General features: G+C 35.9%; 1 protein-coding gene across 1 annotated transcript in view; it reads right to left on the bottom strand.

Moving 5' to 3' along the window:
- Window positions 1-25070, bottom strand: part of CCDC73 (coiled-coil domain containing 73) — a 56568-nt gene that overhangs the window by 8981 nt on the left and 22517 nt on the right. The window contains exons 7-15 of the mRNA XM_086472320.1: window positions 21498-21633; window positions 19695-19774; window positions 13772-13900; window positions 13366-13425; window positions 10708-10812; window positions 6102-6212; window positions 4058-4189; window positions 1711-1746; window positions 235-403 (exon numbers count right to left, since the gene is read on the bottom strand). Coding sequence (XP_086328446.1) covers window positions 235-403; window positions 1711-1746; window positions 4058-4189; window positions 6102-6212; window positions 10708-10812; window positions 13366-13425; window positions 13772-13900; window positions 19695-19774; window positions 21498-21633 — 958 coding nt within the window. The remainder of the gene's footprint in view (window positions 1-234; window positions 404-1710; window positions 1747-4057; window positions 4190-6101; window positions 6213-10707; window positions 10813-13365; window positions 13426-13771; window positions 13901-19694; window positions 19775-21497; window positions 21634-25070) is intronic.

Consider the following 25070-nt stretch of genomic DNA (forward strand, 5'->3'; position numbering starts at 1 on the left):
GCACTTGGATCTCACGTAATGTCTCAGGGCAGCCACTGGGAGTACTGTGCTTTTATTCAGAGCTTTGTGAATTTGTCAGAGATCAGCGCTACTGACACCAAGAATTTTACTGTTGTTAATACAAAAACATTTAATTCAGGATTCAATCATTGCCTTGTCATATACTGTGTCTGTAAACTTTTATCCTTTCTTCAACAATACTACTTATCTCTGTTATCCATATGATGTTATTACTTTGTTCTGGCTGTAATTCCTCAATGCTTAAAGAGTAGTCCATTGTGTTTTTTACTTCAGTTTCTTCTTCATGTCCAAAATTACCATCTTTTCTTATTATAGATTGCACACACTCATTTTCTTTCTGAATAACCTTAATTTCACTGTCTTTTGAGTGTTCTTGACCACTCTGGCATAAGAAAGAACAAAAGATTATACGTATTTTAATGATTTACTACAGTCACCGATTAAAGTTCAGGACTTAGATTTAAAATTGTATTTGCAATTCTGATGCAAAACAAAGACCATTCATGTGAAGTATACAATGTTAATGCAAATGGAGAGGACATGTATTACACACGTAACACGTATTTTTTTCTAACAAACCACCTTGGATTTTTAACTTTGTTTCATAGGCAAATAAGGCTTATGAATCTGCAATTCCTGTCAGTAAGTTCCTCATTCCCTCCCAGATGGCTTTTTAACCTGAATGTGAGTCAAATTCAACAGGAGTAGAAGCCTGAAAGATGTGTCTACTTAAAGTTTAAGTCACTGGTCTACTACTGCAGCTGTATTTGTCTTTATTTTTGAAAGTTGCAGTCAGTAAAGTTCTGTGAAAACTAGGAGCTGAATAGTGAAAAACACCCTAAGAAAACCCCACCAAAAAAAAAGGACGTGGCCTTTATCATCATCATCTGTTTGGCAGCTGAAGGCAGGAGCACGTGCTGGCTCTTGCCCTAAAGATAGGATATAAAAGTAGGTAGATGTGGGAGGGAGCAGGGGTATTGCTTAATCCATAAAAGATGTGAGAAAAAGCTGAAGATACTTGGGTGGCTGGAGGTGTTGCAAAGGAAGACTGGGATGTGGGAGGGAGTTACAAGCGCCGTGCTTGGGCATCGGATGTGTGGGGAGGACAGAATATATTGCAAAATGGAGGGAGGCACATAGGCAACACTGGTAAAAAAATGGGATTATTGCACTGGTGGCATAGAAGATGATGTAAAATACAAATCTGCAGGAAACAATTTTCTACAGATCACAGAAACGTCCTGATGCTCCCACCTTTGCTGATTTGGGGGAGGGAGGAGTCATGGTGAATGGAGGGGGGTCCTAAAATAGTTTTCCTCTGCCAAATCCTCCACCTTCAATTTGAAGTTTCAATTGAAATTTCTTTCTCTTTTCCTCATGTTTTTTTATCATCTTCCCTGTCATTCTGATTTGGAATTTGTAAATATTACATCTTTTTTGTTTTCTAAGTTTTTAATTGGTTCATTTTGCTTCTTGCCTCTACACAACCTTGGCATCACGTTTTTAAGTTTTTGTTTTCAAATGCAAATACTAGAAATTTCTTTTTTCTTTCATGAAAGCTGTAATTTTTTTATAATCCTCTTGCTTCTAGGAGCTGCTTCTTTAGACAGAAGCACCAAACAACACAACATAACCGTGCATGTTACTCTTTTGTACAGGTATGAAACAGCTACTACAGTGGAACTTAACCACATTTGTTGGTATATGCTGAACTGCTGAATGCATCTGAAACAAACATGATAGAGTGTTCTTAGAAAGCAAGAAATGATTCCTTTCTGGATTTTCAGACGGGTTGAATAAACCTAGTTTCCATTAACTTCAAATGACTATTCAGGTCTTCAAAAATAGGTCCAAGATGCATAAACTAAAATGTCTACATATCAAAACTATTAAACCTGGATTTTGGGGTTTTTCCCTATGATTTTGTAAAATCTAACTAAGCAACATACATATACCTAAGATGACCTTTCCCTCAAGACTATGAAATTCAAAACTTTCTCAAAACCAGATCTCCCTGTACATACACACACAAAAGAATTACAATAACACATCGCTAGGTGTACCCCTATTTTAATGGTACACAGCTGTATTACAAGTTATATTAAACGTGAAGCGTGGTAAAGTTAAACTAAAATGCAATTTGAGTCTGCAATGAGATCTGACATTGTACCTTTCTTTTAAAAAAGGCCTTTTGTTTAATTACTGTTCCACAGTATGAAGTTCTAAATTTCATGCCCCACAAATAATCACAGGGATTTCCAATTGCACTAGGTGTAAAAATAAATACATGCATATTTCCTTGCAACACCTGGAGCCACAGTCAAGATCTAAATCACAGCCAACCTTGTCCTTTTCTGTTTTACTAGACACTGACTCATTACTGATACAAGGTGAAATTCTGCAAGTTAGAATAATCAATATGATCTGCTGCAGCTCCTGTAATTTCTTGGCAGCGTTCCACTGGAGATTTGACTCAGCCTCACCTGCCTAGCTTTTGAAATCTTACGGTCGTACAACACGAAGTGGTGTGGCAATTTGCCGTAAGATAGCGTAGGATATCCACTTAGAAGACATCTCAGACTTTTTTTTTGCGTTTATGAGCATATGCTTTAACCTTACCTACTTTCAAACACAGGGTTATCCCGGTAAGCACAAGTACTGTTTATCGTGAACGACTGATTGCGTGCATTGATTCTGCTTTCTAAACATAATCCATATTTCATTGTCATTCAAAGAAACAATGTTTTTTAAAGGTTACACCATTTGCATTGTACCTTGTAGAATTCACATAGCTTTGGCACGATGAGTACTCATTTCAAGTATAACTTCCATTGCATTATTATGCAGTTATGCGTGTGTATATATTCATATATGTGTGTATATGTATGTTTGAGCTATAAACATACATACAGGCATTGTGAAGAAATTGATTTGAAGTTCTTCCAAATTCTAAAATATTACAGTATCATTTTACTGACAATTCATAAACTAGTTCTAAAAAAAAAAAAAAAATCTGTCTTTACAGTCCTAATGTCTTCCTCTTTTCCTAACACTGAAAGCAAAATCATGTACATGCAAAATGAGTTTTCTTTTCTTTGAAGGACAATTCATTATTTGGATGTAAAAACTAACGTAAAAAATTATATAACCAATATGCAACTGAACAGCAATACACTCAATGTGTAGGGAAAGTTTTTCTTACGGTTTATGACTTTTTCCATTTTTTTCAGTCTTCTAAAAGACTAAAATATACATTTGCAATCCTGTTTAAGTAAGGGATAACACATAGCTGGAGGGCTACATGTGCTTCCTTTTGCTCCAAAAGACTGTCTCCATGTGCTTGCCAACTTGTTGACTTCTCATATGTGCTCTGAGCTGAACATGGATTTGGTTCACCCAGCAATGCAAGCTCAATTCTAGTTCAATCTGTGCTGCATAAAACAGTCTTTTACCTCCTGCATTCATTACTTGTCGAGCCTGCTATGCCTTTGATGATTCTTAAAGACGCTAAGTGAAACAAAGGTTGGGGATATTTTTTGAAACTGAAGAGCTTAGATAACCTATTTGTTGATAAAATTAATCTTCTGATCTGTCCCATGTTACAAAGGCTGAAATGAGTTCCTCTGAGTAGAAGTGGACTTACTTCAACACTTCCAGGGAACTTATATACCTGTGAAGCCCATGGGTCTGCCACAGTATTTGGGAAACACCCATTAAAAATGTTTGTGAAATAGGATTTAGTAAAGATAGATTATTTAAGATAACTGCTATCTATCATGTATAAATTTATTAATGAGGTAACATCTCAAATTTCTATGATATAAGTGCCCCTCTGGATGAAAGGGGAACATTCTCTGGGTACGGTAAGTTTTAATGGGATCTTGGATCATTGATTACATCAGATAAATTTTTAGGTTTAGCAATGTCAAAGGAAGATCAGTGGACATGACAGCCAGATTATAAAAACTGTCGTGTCTCTCATTCTTTAATATTTTTACGAGAAATGGAAAGCACTGCAGCTATTAGAGACACTGACCTGCAGAGTTGCCACTTGCTCAGAATGCTGATTTCCCAGAGGAGGAGGAGGATCTTCAAGATGTCTATGAACTCCTTTAATGGAATTCAGCTCATTTTTAATAGTGTCTATTTCTCTTCTCATGTTTTCCTCCTGTAGTAATTGAGGGTACACAGAACACACAAACACAGATCTTTACTGCATGTTCAAATACATAAAACAGTATTTCACAGGAGTCTCAGCAGCTTAGAAAATTAAAGTAAACCTTAAAAGAAAGTACAGATGCTAAGAATATCTTTGTACGAAATAAGATAATTTTGAGCTCTTTCATTCAAACCAAAATTTTAACCACCTTTCTATTACAGACTGTACCTTTTATTTATAGGCGGGTTTTCACCATTTACTTCAAGTAGCAATGCTTAATAAAGTGAGATTTGTATTTGTAGCTTTATTCCTTTTTTGGCTCAGTGCGAGGCAACATTCATTCTCTACCTACATTATCAAGAAACTACAACAGCAAATAGTTTGCTTGGCACTTCTGTAAATACCCTCAAGTATCCAGTGCTTCAGTGAGTATGTAACAGTTAAATTTTTGTGTTGAAAAAGAAAAAAAGATGGTCAAAAATACAAGCTGTAAAAAGAACAGAAGGGCAATTTTACACAAATACCTTCATATCATTTACAAATATTTCCAGAGCAGTGTATAATGTTAACATGATCCATGATGACACTATAGTTTAAGACACTAAGAGTACGAATTTCTAGTTAGCCATAGCAGAAACATGGAGAGGAAGGACAGAAAAAATAGTATCTTCTAAAGAATAGTTCCTAACATTCCTGAGAAGTAAGCAGGGCCAATTCCCATGTCTATACAGGAAACTATGATATAAGACCCTCCTAGGAATCAGGGAGATCAAGTCTTCTCAGGGCAGCAAGCATCAGAGCAGTTCAGCTATTTTGTAGTGTCATAGTTGCAGTCATCTCCGTAGTGGCTGCACTCAAAAGAGTCTGACAACAGGATTACAAGGACAACTTTGTACTATTTCCCCACAGCCTCCCTGAGAATGTGTCTAACAAATTCAAAACTTTTCTGGCAGTAGGTGCCAATTACATAGAAATAAAAAAGACAGAGTCTGGGTTCCACACACTAAACAGATCTTGTCTTACTAAAGAAGCATTAGTTTTTCTTGTAAACATGCATTATTGTTGGAGACCATTTTTACAGCTACAATATTTTGCTAATGATTTTGGATTAAAATAATTACTGAAGTATTCTTTAAAAGTAACGAAGTAGTAGAAGAAATGGCAAATATTGAAGACAAATTATTGTTTAGGTGCACACAGAGGTGTACACTGAGAGGACGTACAGAATTTTACCTTTTCTTGTCTCCTTTCACCCCATAATCCACATGGAATAATTCCTGTCAAATCAGGACCTCGGCTTTAATGCAAGCCTGCAGTATCTCTCCATGATTCAGTTTGAGGTTGCTTTTTTTTTTTTCCTCTTTTTTTTTTTTTTTTCTTTTTTTACCTGGGCCTATGGCCCTCCAGAAGTACCTTTAGTCTGTGTCACTTCAGTCTGTGTGGTTTTTTTTTACCATATGAGAGTTTACTGACAGGTTTTTCAGGGTACAAGAGTGCAGCCTAGAAATGCTGGTGTTCTCTGAATAAGTTGTGTAAAAAAATTGCAAATTTCCTGAAAAAAATACGTAAAATTCCATGTAAATTAAAACTTGTAACACCTTCCATGTCTAGGTAATGGCAAGTGTGTCATTCTGGAATATTTGAGTGCTGAATTCAAGGTAACACCCAATAATCCTGGCTCTTGCTTTACAGAACTACAGGAAGTGCACTGACCTTTTAGAGCACAGAAATCATCATTTCTCCTAAAACTACGTTTTAAAAATATTAATTTCTAGTAGAGTCTGCATTATTGGAAAAGAAATGGGTTGTTTTTATTGTATTATTTCTGCAACATTTTCTTGGCTTTTAGGAATTACCTGAAATGCTTGATGACTATTTCAAAAACCTTTTAATACTTTAACATTTAATTTAATAAACCTACATCTTTTTTCCAAGTTCTTAGTGCTTTCTCATGCTCATTCTGAAGATTAAGGAACTTTTCTTCATTTTCCTTTGCCTTCTCCCTTTGCAGCTCATTATCTCTTTCAAGGGTCTGCAATAAAATTAATTATCCAAAAAATAATCAATACCACATTAATGAATTTTGATGTGTTTTATGTTGCTTGGACCTTTGCTTCTAACATGCTGGAAGTGCCATACAGATCAGTGATAATGTGCTATCTCAACAATAATTTTCATAAATTAACAGAAAGGTGCTTATAGTTTAGCTAACAGGAAACAGGGGGAGGTTATGAAAGAAGAAATGGCTATAAAAGGATATAAAAACACTTGCCATTATTCAGTTTCACTGCATAAGTTTTAATGTGATGAAAAAGTAATATAAAGTCCAGAGATGAGAAATATGAAATGTAGCACAATCTAGACCCATTGTACTTAAAGAAAAACCTACTGTATACTCAAATAAAGTATTTTTATTTTTCTGATCAGTTTTTCTATCCCAAATTGTTTATTAACCTCTCTTATAAACTGTATAAACTTTAAATTCTAAACCATATCAACTGGAACATGAAGTTACATCTGATTATCCTTTAATTTATTTTTATTAGATCACTGAAATAGAATAGGAGTGCATTCAAATAACAGTAATATTAAGTTTTATACTATCATAATTGTAGTTGCAGCATTTTTGGGTTAAGTCTTTCAGCTTTACTGTGCTAAATTAAAGCAGTCTTGTGTAAATCAATAGTAACTTCACACACTTCTCAAGTACTGTTGGAATTTTTATCCTATCATATTTTTATAGCAAACAATATGAAAGATAAAGGACTTACTGCATCCATTATCTACTATATAGATGACACAAATATATTTGATAATGTAAACATAACCTTAATGCATGTAGCTATGTGACCAGCTACATATTTATGACTTCACTGAGCTGCTTTGAAAGTCCACTTGAAAAATGTTAAGTTATGGAAGCAATACTCCAAAGCGATTCCTTTTTACTTAATCTTTTAACTAAAAATCAGTCTACTTCTTGATTCACTTAGCAACCATTTTAGAATGCCTATGTTAATTTAGCTATGCTATTAATACAAATATATTTTACAGGTATTAACTCTAGGAAAATTCAGACTACCTTGTATTTCTACAGACATGGAAAAAGTTGTGCATAAGAATATAAAGGCTCTTCTCTGACAGATTATATAATTAAAAAGATGAGACGATCCAACCATACTTTGTCTGAATAATCGCACTCTGATTGAGCACCTTTCATCCAGTTCTTTAAACTGGGAGTCCAAGACTACCACTCTTTGATAAACCTGCTCTAACTCCAAGGATGCTTTTACTCGCAACCTCCTCTGTGATGGAATGTGGCAGTTATTCACAGCACAGCTCTCAGGGCAAAACAGCAGGAGTAGCAGATGAATAGAACTGATCATATGTTAAAGCAAATTGCACAGAGAGGGGAATACCTGAATTCCTTGCATTCTCAAGCATTCTGTCCTCTGTTAAAGAATTATAACTTGCTTTTCTGAACTCATGAGGACATTAGTATCCTAGCACTAAGTATGATTAGATAGAATGGGAAAGGACAATATGATCCTTCTTGAATGTTACCTTGCAAGTTTAAGCATTCTGTCATCTCAAGCCCAAAAATAAGCAGTAGTTTTTTGTAAGAATAAAAATATTTCCATGGGACTGTACAGTTACCGTTCAACTTTTCTATTATTCTGAAGAAAGTTTTTCTTGGTGAGCAAGGTCCACAAATTTGACAGGGATGTAGGATAGAGCATATGAATAATACATAACCTTCAGACCCATTCATCGTATGGTGGTTCTAGAATCAATAAAGATGAAAGCAATAGCTCTCAGATTGGCAGGGAAGTGGGTAGACCCTCCAAGTTATATACTCAGCTCCCTATTTTAGAAGTTCCATTTGTTGCTTTAAAAAAGTGACACTGCAAAACAAGCAGCTAACGTTTCATTCCCTGGAATATCCCTATAATTGTATCAAACTGTCAGCCAAACAAGCATCTATAAAAAGCAACAATATTTTATGACTACTGTTTAAACAGGTAGATAGACATTTCTGACAAATCAAAATAACCCCGTGAGTTCATATGGAAAGAACAAGAAGGTATGACATCACTTTTAATACAGCATCATATTTACATCATGCTGTTTAAGGGAATCGCTGGATTTTATGCATGTATTTGTTGGGTTTACAGAAAACCACATCTGTTAAAATATCTAGATACTTTTATGTTTCCAGATGTGATCTCTTGAAAGCTTTTCACTTATATGTGCTTATATAAATGTTATGAATCCTTCCATTCCCATTCTCAAGTGAGAATGTCTTGGTTTTGAGAATGCACAGAATGCTCTCAAAACTCAACTGAGGTCAAATCTTAGCTGATCTTAAGTGCCACAATGAAGACTAAGGAGTATTTACATCAAACGAAGTACTGAGGAGGCCTCGTATAGGAGGAGCTGTCAGAGCTTTCAAAGGTTGAACCAAGAGCCTCTTATTAGTTACCCATGTCTTGTAACACCAATTTCATCTGAAGTACTTATACCTGAGGACTACGCTGAAGCTTTGATGACTAGAAATAGTTTGTCCTGTAGTTAGAAAAATAGGAAACATTAATGCCTTCCCCATGTCTAATATAAATAGGACCCAAATGAAAGCAGGGTCTCAAATCAGAATTAGTATAATTGCTATCAGAAATCAATTGTTGGCCTGTACAGGCTGCAAAACAGAGACTTGTACTCAATTCCTACCTCAACAGCAAGAAAACAAGCTATACTTCTCTTACACTTGTAGATATTTATGTGGAGTCCTCAAAGGTAAGATTCACAGATACAATTCACAGTTTTAGCTGGAGCTTTAAGGCATACTATAAACTTTATCTGAGATGGGAAACAAGAGCTCTGTAATACTATGAGAAAAAAGCATTTTTAGAATACACCTGCTGTTCAATAATCCTGATACAAAGATCCTAAAGGGCCCCCTGTATTACTAAAGTCATCATCATTAATGTTATATACTAATTAAATTATCTTAGGCTTCATGAAAGTAATTTCAATCATCTGAAATAAAATGCATGTTACCTTCTTACTTCAACAAAAAACAGTACTGCATGAGTAGGAAGTCATGCACTGTTTCACTGGACCCAACATATGAATTACAGAGGTTTTACACAAAATCATGCTACTTTAGGCAATTCTACAGCCAAGGGACTGTTAAATTAATTAAATTAATCTTTGTAAAAAGTTTCAAATATGCTAAGAAAAACACAAAAGTTTTCCCATTAAACTGAGCTTTGTAATTTAAATTTTTGTTTTTTTTTTAATGAGACAATATACGAAAGAGGAACTGGAGAACTCTGAAGATTCATAATGAACTGGTGGGACTGTTCTCCAGGTTGAGAAGCATCTCTTCTCGGTTCTAGAGCATTCTGAGATCAAAGCATTTTAAGTCACGAAAATCCAATGCTCTAGACTAATGTAAACACAGAACCCAGACATCTGAAATCAGTGACTTCTCTCTCTCTTCCAGTCCCTACAGCTTTATCCAGTATTACAAAGCAGGTACTTTAATTCCTACTGAAATTTTAGCTAGTTTCTGATGGAAAACATAACTCATCTTTAACCTTACTTGTTTCATCAAAATGCAAAATTCATATATTGTGGCAGAAGGCAAACTGCATACATCTCTTAAAAGACAAAGCAAAAACTTATGTGAAGGGAATCTAATTTCAATTTAGCATAGAAGCATTTACTTAGAAACACAAGTAAACATGCACACAGGAAGTTTAATTTGAAATTACCTGAGATCCTAGTTCAAAACCTTGGCCTCACAGGCCAAGCAAGGAATGGAATAATTGTGGTTATGTATGGACAAACAGTAGCTAATAATTATTAATAGTCCGATTAATGGTTGTACCTGAACTCTGCATGGCATATCTGATAGGAACAGATATGACCTTAATCTTTAGTGCACTGGGGGCCAGTCTGACTGCTAGTGTAATTTAGAATCTAAACTGTTCTGAGCCACTTTGACATGCTCACAGAGGAACTGAGGAATGCTGCAATTCCACACTCTCCAGCATGACAACTTACCACCTCTAGGATAAGTATGACACCAGACAACACAGCAAGAAATGGCTAGGGTATGCTCTTTCTTAGGCTCTCTGCTCTCATAAAACTGGGGATAAGCTCTGGCTGTGAAGATCTGCAATCCGAAGTATTTTCCAGAAAAGAAATTTGAACATGAAAATTGTAGGAAACAAGTCATAAAACCATTTGATTTCAAAATACTTGAAAGCATCCCCCAATACGTTCTGGTTTTACCCTCCAGAAATGGCTGATAAGAATAGTAACCATGATTTACTTTAGGGGGGAGAACAAAAAGAGGGAAACCACAGCCTGCGCTTCAGGGTTCATGCTGACAGTTAAGGAGCTGAGGGAGCAATGGAAGTGAGGTCAAAAGTTCTGAAAAGCATACAGATGTCTTTAACAGCCCTGGACTTAAAAAATACATAACAGATAGCAGCAGCTTGTCTAATCAAGAAAAATCTGACCTGATACTGTTCTTTCAGTGCATTTAATTCGCTTTCCATTCTAACATTCGCTTGGGTTATTCGCTGAAGCAGCTCCTGCACACATTGTAGAGAGCTGAGAATTTCCTTATTAATACAAACAAATTGGGATATATTGAATAAGATTGTGTTTCTGGAGTTTAAACATTAGATAATTTATGTCTTTTAGCTTAACATATTTAATTTTTATTCTGTCAGTGTTTACAAAATCATGTATATAAAAATATACTCCAACATCAACAGTGGGGAAGGGCTTGTAGGAAGAAATCAGAAGAACTCCAGGTTTTTCTGGCCTTTTGCCTTGCAGAAGATAACATTATTACAACATTGTTTTTCAGAGAATTTTCTTATAATTAAAATGAACAATCCATTAATACTTTAAACATACTTCAGTGCAAATCTGAATAAAATATATCAAATCCAGCCCCACCGTGAGTTCAATTAATCCAACAGAATAATTTTATGGTATCATATTACAGTTCCAGAAAATACGGAAAATCCCAGACAAATTATATGACAAGCAATGAATCACTTCCATTAATGGATCACCCTTATGTGACATTATTCTGTATCTCCTGAATTAAATCCTAATAGATGTGAACTACCACACATTAGCTTTGCATCATATGGTGCAAGTACATTACATTTTGCCGTCATTTACTGAATTTTTATGGCAGCTTCATCAATTGTTACTTCAAGAAGAATAAATACTAAAAAAAGTGCCACCCAAAATGCGTTGATTAAGGTGATATAGATTTACAAACCCACGGGTGCTGCCATTACATTTGTTGCAGTTAGCTGAAAACATGGATGGAACGGAGACAGAGACATATTGTATTAAACACTACGAAACACATTTCCAAAGATTCAAAGACAGAGGGAAAGATCTAGCCAAGCCAATCTCTACTCCCTACAGACCAGAGCAGCAGTTACCAAAAGAAGACCTGTACAGAAAAAAAAACCCCTGAGTTTCAGGGAGAAGAGTCTTTTCCATGTGCTCAGTTGCTTCAGAATACATTGAGAGGAACATATTAAAACAAAGTACTTCCACATACTTGCAAAGAGCTTTCAAATTTATCTAATTTTGGTTCTATTGTATAAACAGATACAACTATCTACTCAAAACAAAATCATTGGTTTGGGTGCACTCTGATTAATTTTCATCCATGTATACTCTTATGCAAAGATAAATAATATTTTTACACTGCAGCTTAATTTATCAATTTTACATCTAGAAAACTGAACCACAGAGATGTGGAATGGCTTGCCCCGTGTTTCCGACAGGTTGGCAGCAGACTTGGCCATGTGTTTTAAATGTAGTAAAGTGTTCACTCAACTAGACAAGATTGCTTCTCTGCTTACAGTTCTGTGTAAATCAGATACAATTTAGACAGTATATTCAGCCTCAGTGCAAGAACCACTGAAGACCACATCTTCATTTAAGCCAGATGGTGAACTTGTAGTGCTCTATAATACAGGAATCCATGACTTCTAACCCAAGGTCTTGGAGAAAACATGAAGTTCATCTCTATATCAGAGCCCTCCCCTGATTTATACCAAACCCCTCTATATGTTAAAACCAACCAACCAAGCAACCCCTAGCAATTTACACAGAACAAACCAGAGAAACAAAATAGAGTCCTTCTCCTAGATAATACTTATCAAACATGCACATGAGTTATGCTACTAGCATCTCCATATAAACGCTTTTAGTGCATTCAGGGCTGTGGGAGTAATGAGGCCTGAGTATGACTCTCATTTTTTCCCCGTGTTTATTGGCAAGTATTTTTAAAAAGCAAACTCATAACGCAAACAAGCTTTTACGGATTGGAAGAGTACTGCCGGATTAGCCTTCAATGAGTGCTCAGTGGATGTACAAGCAAGGTGCTGCTTTTGTCCCTCCCTGAGAACAAGAATGATACACTTCTTTGACGTGTTTGGTTTAATGAACTGCAGAATGAAAATTCTGCAACTGTTTAAGAAAAAAATCAACCACCCTTTTTACACTGAATGTTCTGCAGTGTATTATGCTGTTATTACAGGGAACATAATTTTTTTGCTATGTTTGATACTTGACTTCATGTACCTTGTATGAGTACCAGGATTTGCTCTGGAATATACCTGAGTTTGCGATAGAAAACAATCTTAACCCTGTTCAGCTATGTATAGTTGTAGCTTAATATTCTAAACATATATGTTCTGTCTGAATGACACCATTCCCTTTGTATATGATTGACACGATTCCAATTTCATCTGGTTTCAATGCCAGCAGTATTATAGTAAACTGTTGGCAACCAGAACAGCAAGCATGTTATGCAAACTTTTTTGCTTATTTGTACTGAACCAATACATAAACAACTATTTCATGGGTTTACCATACTCCTCCCATGTGAATTCAAAGACAAAAGTTAAGTCTTGGAATAAAGTGTCAAACAACGGACTTTGTTCTGGTAATATACTTCCTAAAAACTGAGGAGTAAGATCCCATTTATGTTAGCATTAAAATATTCCTGAAGTGTAAACAAGTGAATTTAATTAGTTTTAATAGCTGAGTATAGTAATTTAAGAAACTTAAATATGAAATACAGCACATATATTTGTAAGTGATTTCTAAATAGCAAAGTTGTATTAACAGCTCACCAACTTTTCTTCTTTAATGTAAGTGTTTTCTTCTTGAACTTTTTTACTAACTGCCGTCTCCTTCAAAAAGAGCATGAAGAACAGTAAAAGGCATTTAAAATTACTGTCTATTTTCTTTAATGATATTGTGTTAATGTGATGTTGTGAATCATCATAAGGCTATTTATATAAACAGATTTATTTTGAAAATCTATACATTTTTTACTATAAGATTACACTTATGTTCATAGCGTATTTACTTCCCTAGAAAAGGTCATTATGGAAACAGTTTTGTTATATTGTACATGCAGTTAGTAGAAAGGATTCACTAATCTGTATGCATCAGGGAGATCATTGCCATGATATTTGCCGAATGAAGAACAGAAAATATGCACCAAAAATTTAATTTGTTTAAATTCCAAAGTACCATTCTGATTTTTTGTTGCAGTTCTTGAAACTGTTTTTCCTTTGCTGCAAGATTGATGTTTTCTTCTCCCACCCTGTACTGAGAGGTGACCTTGGACCTTACCAAGTCTGTAGTTACTTTCTTTAGTTCCTTAACACAGGAAACACGTATAAATAGTTCATCCAGTATAGGCATTGCAATTCAAAACAAAGACAAATCTTTTAAACTATCTTGAGTCATGCTCTACTTTTAAATAATGTATGGAAACAACAGAATAAATTAGAGAAACTGAAATTCGTAAGACCAACTTGCTAAATTTTAAACTTGTCACACATGGCTAAAAGTTTATTTTCAGAGGTAAAATGTTATTGTGCTAATTTTACTCCGTTTGAAGTATTTATGATACTTAAGCATTTTGGTATTTTCTCTTCCAAGAAGTGTATTAGAAGCAGACATTGAGTTGGTATTGGTAAAACCTCCTACACTAAGATATACAATAGGAATAAAGTACCTATTATAACTACTGTGTATGTTCCTGGGAATTAGGAGGTAAAAAGGAAGAACAGAGACTATCTGGTAAAAACAGGAACTGGCTATAAATTTGGAGGATCTTTGCTTTTCCTGAAACATTAATTACTTAATCTCAGGAGAACGCTAAATTAATTTTATATTAAAGGCTTCTACAGCATGATTTTCCATCTAAAATATGCCTTTGATTTTATAGTCTTTATAATCTTTTAAATATCCTGCTTTTTTTTTGGTACGTGTTTTCTTACCAGTTTATTCCAAGCTCCTAGTGCAGCAAATAAACAGCAAATGCTTTGATCTCATTAAATTACAACTTATAGTTCCTGGAGTCATAAATATTGTGCCCTGTTCTCCCCCACCCCTCCCATTCTGGTACAAGGTAGTCTGTTTAATATCGCTCTCTCCTTGAGCACTCTGACGTTTACTCAGACAAATAGCAGAGGTTATGAATGCTATTCACAGATAGTATCAAGAATTCTTCACGATGCCATAGTGGTGAACCAAGCATTCAGAATGGTAATAGTTTTATCTAACAACTAAGTTTGGTCTGTTTAACTTTTCTTCACAAAACTGGAATTCCATCTTATCACAGACCAATGGTTTAACTGTTCTGGACAAAATCATATAACAGTACAAAAGAAAGAGGGAAGATTACGTTGTAGGTGAAATCCAAAGTTTTATGGAAATACAAGTATTGGTACTACTTTTAAATAAATTGGGTTTTTTTTTGCTATAGGCTTTATTTCTCATTGGTTTAGCCATAAATAAATCTAAATTGATCTAGTAATTGCAGTGTAATTGCAGAACCCAAAGACAGCAATGCTTTAGAGTTGTGATATTCTGTAAGCTTAGTAAGGCTTTTTCCATCTTTTGCAATAAAAACATATATTAGTTGTACTGTTTTTACTAGAGGACTCTGTAATGAAATGTGCAAGGAGAGCTCCTACATTTAAGTGGCAGAAAATGCAAGCTGTTTTAATTTTGTAAAATGTGAAAAGGTGCACTGTGCCAATCTGTACAGAGAGCTAGGTTAATGGTACATGGAACACAGCTAGCAGGTTGTGTGCTACACAAGCAGGTGCAAAAGCCTGCTATGCATCTGATACTATATATTTTCCAAAACTCAGAGTTCATTGTGTGAGAAAAGTCTTACTACTTATTTTGTCACAGGGAAAGAACAAGTCATGCCCTTGAGGTAGAAAAGATGACTAGATTTTCTTCTCTGTCTATAGCAGGTGGATGTGTACAATTCACCTGGAACCAAACCCAGATCTGCTCATCTAAAAAAGCTGTAGGCAGGAAAAAAAAAAGCCTACAAACAACCAAAAAACAAGACAGACCCCAAAAGAACCAACACAAACCAGATGACCAAAAATAATGGGAAAGTTTTCCACGGTGAGTGAAAGCACAAGCTAAGTAGCTGTGAAAATAATAAATAATTTTATACATCCATATGTTTATGTTCTGATACTCTAAAATTAAAAAAATTTCACACCCAGAGTTTTTGCTTCTTTTTCTAGTAGCCTTCTGTCATTAATAAGATCACCAGTAGTATTCAGAACCCTGTAAATTAAATTGAATCCAGAAAATGTTTTTATCATTTTGAGGGAAGGCTAAGAAAGAATGATAAGGCTTTAAACCCATTCCTTTGATGTGCTGCTAGCAGCCAGTGCTTAGGGACGTGGTTTCAGAAACACTTCAAGCCAGCGTAAGTCAAGAGTGTCACAAAAGAAACAGTCCTGCTCCTTAAATGTATTTTCCCTTTGCCAGTTGATCTAAGCTAAAACTTCCTCCCTTTTTTTGGTAAAATGTAGTTTTGATCAATACACAGTTTTAATTTTGCTTTCCCTCAAGGCCACATGAATACATATGCCAGCATGAAGAGGTGGTGTGGGACTGGAAAAGCAGCCAGTGCAGGCAGATGTAACCACTTCCCCAGACAGTGCTGATACCTCACACAAACTCTAACTGTATCCAAAATTAAAACTGTATCTTTTTGCTCTCTTCCTAGATTGTGCAGCTCTCTTCTAATCTCTCAGGCCTTGAGCAGCATAGCTGTTTTCTAAGCAGGACAATGAGAGAAACCTTTTTCTTGGCCAGATTTCAATGCAAGCATTTTCACAGTGGTTGAAAAGACTCCTACCACGCTGAATATCTAAATGTTCAAATCCTAAAATAAATGTTACTGAAAAGAAAATTATGCCACAGTTCATTAAGCTAAGATTTAGGAAGTGGACTTGTAAGCAGGCAATGTCAAGAAGAAACTACAACCTCTGTAAATAATATTTACCACAAATCCCAGAAGACTAAACCTGTGCAGAATGAACCTCAATTTAACCCAGGTTTTACTGGTTTATTTATTTTACACACCCATCACACGCTTGCAATTTCATCAAAACAGGAGATAAGTTAATTTTGATCCATAAATGTTGAATAGCGTTCACTAACTTCATATTCTCATTAAGAACAAATGTGTGAGATCATCCTGGTCTGGGTCAAAGTAATGGCTTTGATAAGAGCTGACAGCCAAATTAAGATTTTTGTACTATGGATAGTCATTCCCACTCCAGCACGGGGGCTACAGAGGAGAGAAGTTTGAACGCACAAGTTGTCAGAGCTGTTAGAGGTCAGTCAAGTCTCCAAGGCAGATAAAACCAGCTTTGTAAGTTGTCCCAACTTGTGCTGCAGGTATCACGACTCCTTTCAGCTACATAGCAAGTGAAAACAGCCTGGTCATCCCTCTTCCAAACTCTTCCAAATATCAAAGTTTTCTCATTGCTTTGTATCTCTTGTAGGTCCCTTCAGCTCCACAACAGATACATTCCCCAACAAGGGAAAGCACTGGACTGCTTCAAGATCACTTCTGCAATGATTAAGCCAAGTACAAGGTAACCACAATGGAACGAGACTAGCTCAGGGCACTGCTTACTGCGTTCAAGCACTTCTTGTCTCTTGCAGAGTGACCCAGAAGATGAGCCCACAGCCCTCCGCAAACAGCAGTGGTGCTGAACTAGCAAGTGCCGCTACAGTTCAGTTCGGAAATGCACTCTCACCGCGTAACTCTCCAGCCATGTTTTAGAAGAAAACTATTGAAATAGGGAATATTGAAAAAGGGTTGTATTTTTTTTTACTATATTGTTAATTTTTAACTCTGTTTTCACAGAAATTCTGCATTTTGAGGAAAAAGGAATGTCTTTTTGTTATATACAACTTTTATTTATACAACTATATTTACAAGCAAAAAACCCCTACTTTTTTTTGCAAAATAAGTCGTTAGCACAGCAAAGTCCTACAGCACTAGGTGAACATTAAAACGCTGCGAAATTAAATTCCAGTTCAGTTCTTCACCATCATTCAGAATAGGATGGTCAAATACTAAACAACCAATAAGAAATTCAGAAGTAACCATGATAAAGGCATTTCCTGGTGAACTGAGGAAGCCAGATTAAGTTTCAGTTGGTCCCTTCTCCTGCTTATCTAACAGTATTTTATTTAAAATTCATCACCCATGACCTTAAGAGTACAGCTGGAAAAAAAAAAATGGATCAAGCAATATATTTGATTACTGGAGTACATCAATGACTATCAGTTTATGTCACACACCTCTGTTACTCACAAATTTCAGTATGTAAAATTTTCTTAAACATTTTTCTTTTCTTACCTCTTAAATTACTTACCCTCAGAGAATTTTAAGTAATGAATTATTCTTAGTTTCTTAACCAAAAGCAACAAATCTAATTTACTGTGATGGTTAAACTTTTCTAAAACTCCTAAATTTTTATATTTACAATATATTACAATAAAGATATGCTGCATTTTAGATGAATGTCCCTATTTTTGTCACATACAAATTATTTATCCTTTTTGAAAGGAATTGTGCAGCTGAAGTGTACCCAATGCATACAAGACAGAGTTGTCCACAGACCTTCACGACTATGATGATATTAGCGTTCTAACAAATACGGCTTTTCCACAGAGGGAAGTTGTCACCACTGACAGCTTCCAATAGTGTTCTGTTGCTATTCCATCCATCAAATATTTCAGATAAATATATATAATTTTAATATATAATATATAAATATATATAACCTGCCATTTGAATTATTAGCTAAAGAAACATTTCTAAATGCCATAAAACCCAACTGTGATTTAGAAATTAGTTTGAGAGGTTTTTTCTAGTATTTTGCTTTACAGTTACTGTAAAGTTACTGTGTTTCTCAGACTGCTTCAAAACTTGATCTTTTTGACACTGAGGTTTCCCATATTATATTCTAGTATGTAACTAAACAAATCTAGGTTGAATTCCTGATTCATTTTTACTATGGCTAGAATATCTTAATGTAATAAATACAAAAATTAAGTGAAGCACTAGAGGTAAGAATGAAACAAATGGAAAAAAATCTTCTGTCTGTACTTCAGGATACAATTTAATTTTAAGTCAAGCTTCTAGAGGCATCATACTCTGAAGAACTTTAACAATTAGAGGCTGTGTGCTCTTAAGAACAAAAAGCAACACTAGATTCAGGGAGAAATTTCAAGTACTTCTGTACCTTTGAATCTCATTTTTCAGGCAAACAAGGGTCATGGCAAGTAAACAACCGATTTTTGATCAATGTAACCCAAATATAAAATGGTCATAGTCATTCTCCTCATTTACAAATTATCTTCCTACCCTAAATCCTCAGAGAATCAAAAGGAGAAAACCAAGAAGTGGAATAGAAAGCCAAGGAGATATGAAAAAGATGTGGTATGGAAAGATACTGGGTTTACAGGATAATTTTGACTTCAGAGGGTCCTTTTGTTCTTCTTCTGTCAGCACTTAAGAAACAGCTCAAAAGGAAAAGAGAACTTTATTCTTCCCACTATTACGTATGTCCAACAGTGCAACTCAAAAACGTACCCGGCAAATAGTAGTTTCTGAATAGATGAGGGCAAGAAAGAGCTTAATGGCCAGACAACTCCTTTTTGCCCTGTCACAAAAAACTCTCCCATTTCTGGCGGAGATCGTTATGCTTTTATCCTACGTTCAAGATACCAGCTTGCTTCTATAGCAATTACTTTTCCTGTTCTATTGCTCTTTGACTGAACTGACAACACCACTGCTACCTTTCCAAATCAGCTGGGGGAATCAATGACAACAGAGCACAGGAAGAAGAGAGGCTGCTAATAATTAACAAGAAACAAGTAGGATGCTGTAGAGGTAAATAAAAATTCCCAAGTTACAGAAACTATTCAGAGCTGCTCCAGTTTTGACTGGCATTCACCTGAAGTATCTGAGCATAAGACTAATTTAGCCATTCATCACGGAATGGAGAACAGTTCTGCTGCTTGTCCACTGCTTCTATTAATACTACAGCAGCTTGCAGAAGTCCCAAAGAATCCCACTGACGCATTCACAAGTGCATACTGTACTTACTTCCTTCAGATTACTTATTTCAGTCTCTTGTCTTTTATTCACTGATGTTAGTTTCTTATTGAGCTGTATCGCTTCCTGTACTTTAAACAAAAGTTAAAACATGTTAATAAATACTTTCATATTTGAATGAATATTTGATTTATAACTGCAGTGTATGTGCATATAATTTATAGAATTAAAAAAAATAAATTTCCTTCATGGAAAGGAGATTAAGACTGAAACTATGACTCAACTACTTTTTCTTTATAGTGTGACACTACACTGGAGGATTACACCAGGTAGTACCCGTTGTTCTACACCTCAAACAACGAGTTGAGACACTTTTGTATGTTGGTTTGCTTTTTTTTTAAAACTGTAATTTAATTTTTAGTGTCATTTGATGTCACTTTTTTAGGATCACTTCTCTGTGAACTTTCAAACTTAGTTTTGTTTTTTAACTATGTTTTTGCTTGTAATTTTCTGATAAGTTTAGTTATTTTTAGTGGAACATAGAACATAACAGACCACAGAACATTCAAATAATTGAGTTAACAGATGTACAGAGTTGTATGCATATAGGACACGGAAGATAGCAAACAGCAGGGGATAATGGAGAGGAAAACTCTGTCCATTTTGGATGGGAAAGGAATTTTAAACTTTATACAGGCCAAGATATCACTGGGAAATTGCTTGACATTTCACAATGAAAAGCTGAAGATATTCACTGGTCCCTGTACTTTTTCAGTCACCTCTATTCATCTTAGTATTTTGATCCTCTGAGTGTCTCCAGCCTTTTCTGCTTCCTGATCCCCCTTTATTCACTCCTAATCTTTTTCTTTATTTTCTCAAAGAGCTTCTGGCACAAGACTTGAACACAAGGCCTCTAGGCACTCCATCACACCCAGAAAGTTCTTTCCTTTTCTGTTAAAGATGGTAAGCATCATGGGGAATGATGGACAACAGCCTTACAATACCATAAGCAATTTTGCAGTTTTATACGAGAATATGCGCTTAACAAATGAAAATACTTAAGAATGTACAAATATCTCCCAATACAACTTAGAAAAAACACACAAAAACAAGCAGGCAAAACCTGGTAAAACTCTCTCCTGTCTTTCAAAGAGAGTCATGTGTTCACTCTTTAGCTTTAAAGTACCAATAATGGGACATCGGTTAGGCAATGAAGTTTTATAAATTTATTATAAATTGTGTTATTTTCCCTATAGAGCACTATAACACATCAATTTGCACTTTCTTGTTTCCCCGCATTTATTTACTGAACTGGATTTAAGGTTTTATATTTCTGTACAAGAAAATAATTTTTATTATTTCATTAATGTTTTCTATCAATTTCCTAACATCAAACCTACTGTAAAAAGCATTCATTTTGCCCTATTTGCTAATTCCTTTACTTTCACCCCCTTATTTGAGCTAGCAGAACTGTTTAAGCTGATTGTGCTGAACAGCAACAGGAAGCTGATCCAAATTATGCGTAATTTTCCTTTTTTTGAAAGGGATGGGTCTGCTGGTGGATTGTTTTAACACAAATCAGTTCTGCAATATAATTTACCATGTGGTCACACACACAAAACTGCAGCAACGTATCAGCAGAGAGCAGAAGAGGTACACGGCCTGTGCTCTTAACCTGGCACTGTCACAGCAACAAACACTGAGCAAGCTACTGAGATACAGTAATTGTCAGTTGTTGTATTTGACGCTTGGCATGAGGTAGCTGCTATTTTTCTGAATTGTCAGGTGTCTCCAACTCAGTGTTGTCAAAACACAGCAAAAACAAATGCTGGAGGACATTTAAGACATACATACCACTGTGCTCTAGTTTTCCATGAACACCTTTTACGATTCCAAACTGACATGCAATAGTAGCGTAACACCTCTCAACTTCATTCAGTTTCTTATGATGCTCCTCTTTCGCTGTTAAGTGCATCTGTAATTTTTGATCCTGTTCGAAGCATAAATGAAGCACTACTTAACGACAGTAACTAGCACATATAAATCAACTCTCCAAATGCTTTTCCACATAACAGCATAAATGCAAAATCATTCCCAGAATCTCTCAGTTGTCTATTTCATATCTAACGATCAGTTCTCATTCCCAGATGGCACCTCATTCCAAACACCTTCACCTGTGTGTTAGATTATCAAAAAAGCACTTTAACATATTTTCATTTGCATGTAGGAGAACTTTAATGCAAATGTCTGCAGAACCGCATTAACTGTTTTCAAATCCTGATTTCAAGTTTTCCTTTGTTGTATGGCTTAAACATGTTATTTAATCCGCCACTGTATTGTGAACATAGCCTGACGTGCTAACGCTGCCCGTGCTTTATACTTGTCCTCCTGCACCACCGCTCAGTACAGCGTGACACTCTCATTCCTTTGATGTAGGATGTCTGTGAGGTTTAATGCAGGCCCCACTCCACATCAGCTATATTCAGATTGGGGCTGTACCTGCCCATGTCTTTGCCCTGCTCTCAGGTCACAGCAGCGCAACTAAATGTGGGGCCCATTTAAAAATTCTGGATGGCTTAAATCACAGCCTCCTCAATCCATTGTTCCAGCACCTTCATAGAGAAGCACAGGGCAGAAATGAGTATGTGGCTGGAGACAGGTAAGAGTCAGAGCTCCTTAAACTTTGGCAGCAGTGCTAGCGTGTGCATCATGAAAACAAGGCCTGTAGCCATTTGTTGTCTCCTGTTACGCAACGGAAGAAATCTATTATGCAAACAGTGTGCAGTTGTCTTTGTAAAGCCACTAGTAAAAGTACTGTCTTCCTTTTACGGTCTTAAACACTTTCCAGCATAACATGGTTTTAATCAACATGGAAAACTTTTTAAGCTATGTTGCAATACAAACTCAAACAAAAATATTAGGCTTTTTTCAATACAGCATTGTTCAAAGTATTTGGCCACTATGATAATCGAGGGATTTGAGCACCTGACATGTGAGGAGAGGCTGAGGGAGTTGTGACGGTTCAGCCTAGAAAAGAGCAGACTTGGGGGGAACTGACAGAGATGTATAAATAGCAGGTGGGGGCAGAAGGAAATAAAGATGACACAGCCAGACCCCTCTTAGTGGTGCCCACTGACACAAAGTGAAATACAGGAAATTTCACTTAAATTTGAGGAGAAAAAAGTTACTGTATGGGTGTTCAAACATTGAAACGAGTCACAGAGTCTGTATCTGCAGAGATACTAAAAACCTGACTGGACATGACTCTGTGCACCAGCTCTAACTGACCCTGCTTTGGGCAGGACAGGGTTAGCCTAAGCCATCTCCAGACATGCTCAACAGCCTCATCCATTCCAGTTCTGGGATTGTTAAAAGTGGCATAGTACAAGAACAATTAGGAGAGAATTTGTGTATTTGAAAATTAAATAAAAGAATTTCAACACACTTGTTAAACCAGAAGTGCATCAGTTACTTCTAAAAAGTAGGGGTGACTATGATTGACATTAGTGAAACTACTGCAGATTAATACCCCATGTTCCCCAGAAAAATGAAATAACCGTTTGTTGAGTAATTACTAATTTCCCAGTACCAATTAGCAGTTGTAGTATCTTGAAATATGATTAACTCACTTCTGCTTAAAGATTATGTATCTGTAGGGGGGCTGTCTAACTACTTTTTAAGCACCTAACACTATTTTTACTTCTATTAACATCTTGGCCTAAGTAATATTGGAATGAATCCCACTACGTAAAATGTATTTGAGTTTAATGAATTTTACCAATGCCTCTCTTGTTTTGTGAGGGGCTCATTGAAAATACATATTCACAGGAAACTATGCAGTGACATATGCCACTTATTTTTTAAAGGTTATTTGTTATCCTTCCATATACACTAAGTTTTTTGTGCTCCTCTGTACTGTATTGTTTGAATAGCTTTGTAGGTAGTATTTGGTCAATTTTAAAATTAATTTTCTCTGAAGAGAGTGGGTTAAATTAATTCCCCAGAAAAGATATCCATTTATTTAGACATCTAATCTACAGTAGAGCAACACAGCAATTAAAATTAATTGGGCCAAATCCATTCCTGTGTGTAAATTCAAGTTACACAAGGATGAATCTGGCCCAGTCTGTTTGGCTCCTGTAAGAATCCATTTCCGTACAGTAACAAATGCAATACTTGTCCAAGCATCAGAGGATAATAAAAGCTGATCGTAATCAAAAGAAATGACCAACACAAGGCTAGCAAAACACGATATACAATACAAATTTCTCATGTTTTATAAGGTATGAAATTAAACACACTACAGCAAATGGAAAGTCATAATGGAAGCACTGGCAACGAATCACCACCACTTACAGAATCACGGCAAGGAATGTAGGATGTGAATATTCATATACTTCATCTTTTTCCTAATCATAAGGAAGAACTGTCCTTAACTAACGCTAGGATGTGGATTTTATAACAAATAATTGAAAAGGAGAAATTATATTTGTTTTTCCTGATAGTAATTCAGGTGTATTTATTCTAAGAGATCGATGAACAGGGAGATGTTGCTAAGTTGAGACTCAAACAGCTTGTGGCAAGATCTGACATTTTTTGCACTTTCCTTTATATGGATTTTTCTTAGTGTTCTCCCAACTTCTGTAAGTCAGCGAGACAGTGTTGGTCCCTCCTCCTCAACAGAAAAGTAGAAATCCACTTTGTTATTTCTGAGGGCTCTTTCCAGTGAGAAAAGGAATTGGCCTGTTATATCCTCAAGAATTTTCTTAAGAGCTTACCACTTGCCTAAATATGATTTTTCATGGCAAGCTGCTCTCCAGGCTTAGTGCACAATAAAATAAAAGCCTATGTGATTCTTCTGCTCACAGTGAAAAGGTCTTAAAACATTCTTCCATAGAAGACAATCAAGAAACACCAGGAGACACTGCAGGATAGGGAGGGTATGACCCTGGAGTTGGAATAAGACCCACAGAATCTTGGTTGTTCTTTCTAACATCTGATATCTCAAGAACAGGAATTATTGCCCTGCCCTCCACCAGTAATAAAGATAAGCTGGGATAGGGAGTGGAACTGATTGTGGCCATATGGTTTGTTGAGGCACAATGATTTCTTGGTGGAACGAGACCAGAGAAATAGCTCAGGGTCAGGTAGGTGACTGGAGGAAGACAAAGAGGGAATTGCTCATATCTCAAAGATATTCTGGAAATTGAGTCACCGCTCAGAGTTACTCAGTGAAGCAGAAGGTGGTAATTGGGAGGTGAAAGTGTCGGAGAAACAAAGGAAATGTAATGGCACGGAGACCTACGGCAAGATCATGTGAAAATTATGCAAAGGGTTACCAACCGTGAATCTTCAAAACAGGAATTTTTTTCTCAATAGTTCCTTTAGTTCCCACCATTTTTCTTCTTTAAAATAACTGGTTTTAAT

Source organism: Leptosomus discolor, chromosome 12, assembly GCF_034619465.1.
Source record: "Leptosomus discolor isolate bLepDis1 chromosome 12, bLepDis1.hap2, whole genome shotgun sequence".
Lineage (NCBI taxonomy): Eukaryota > Metazoa > Chordata > Aves > Leptosomiformes > Leptosomidae > Leptosomus > Leptosomus discolor.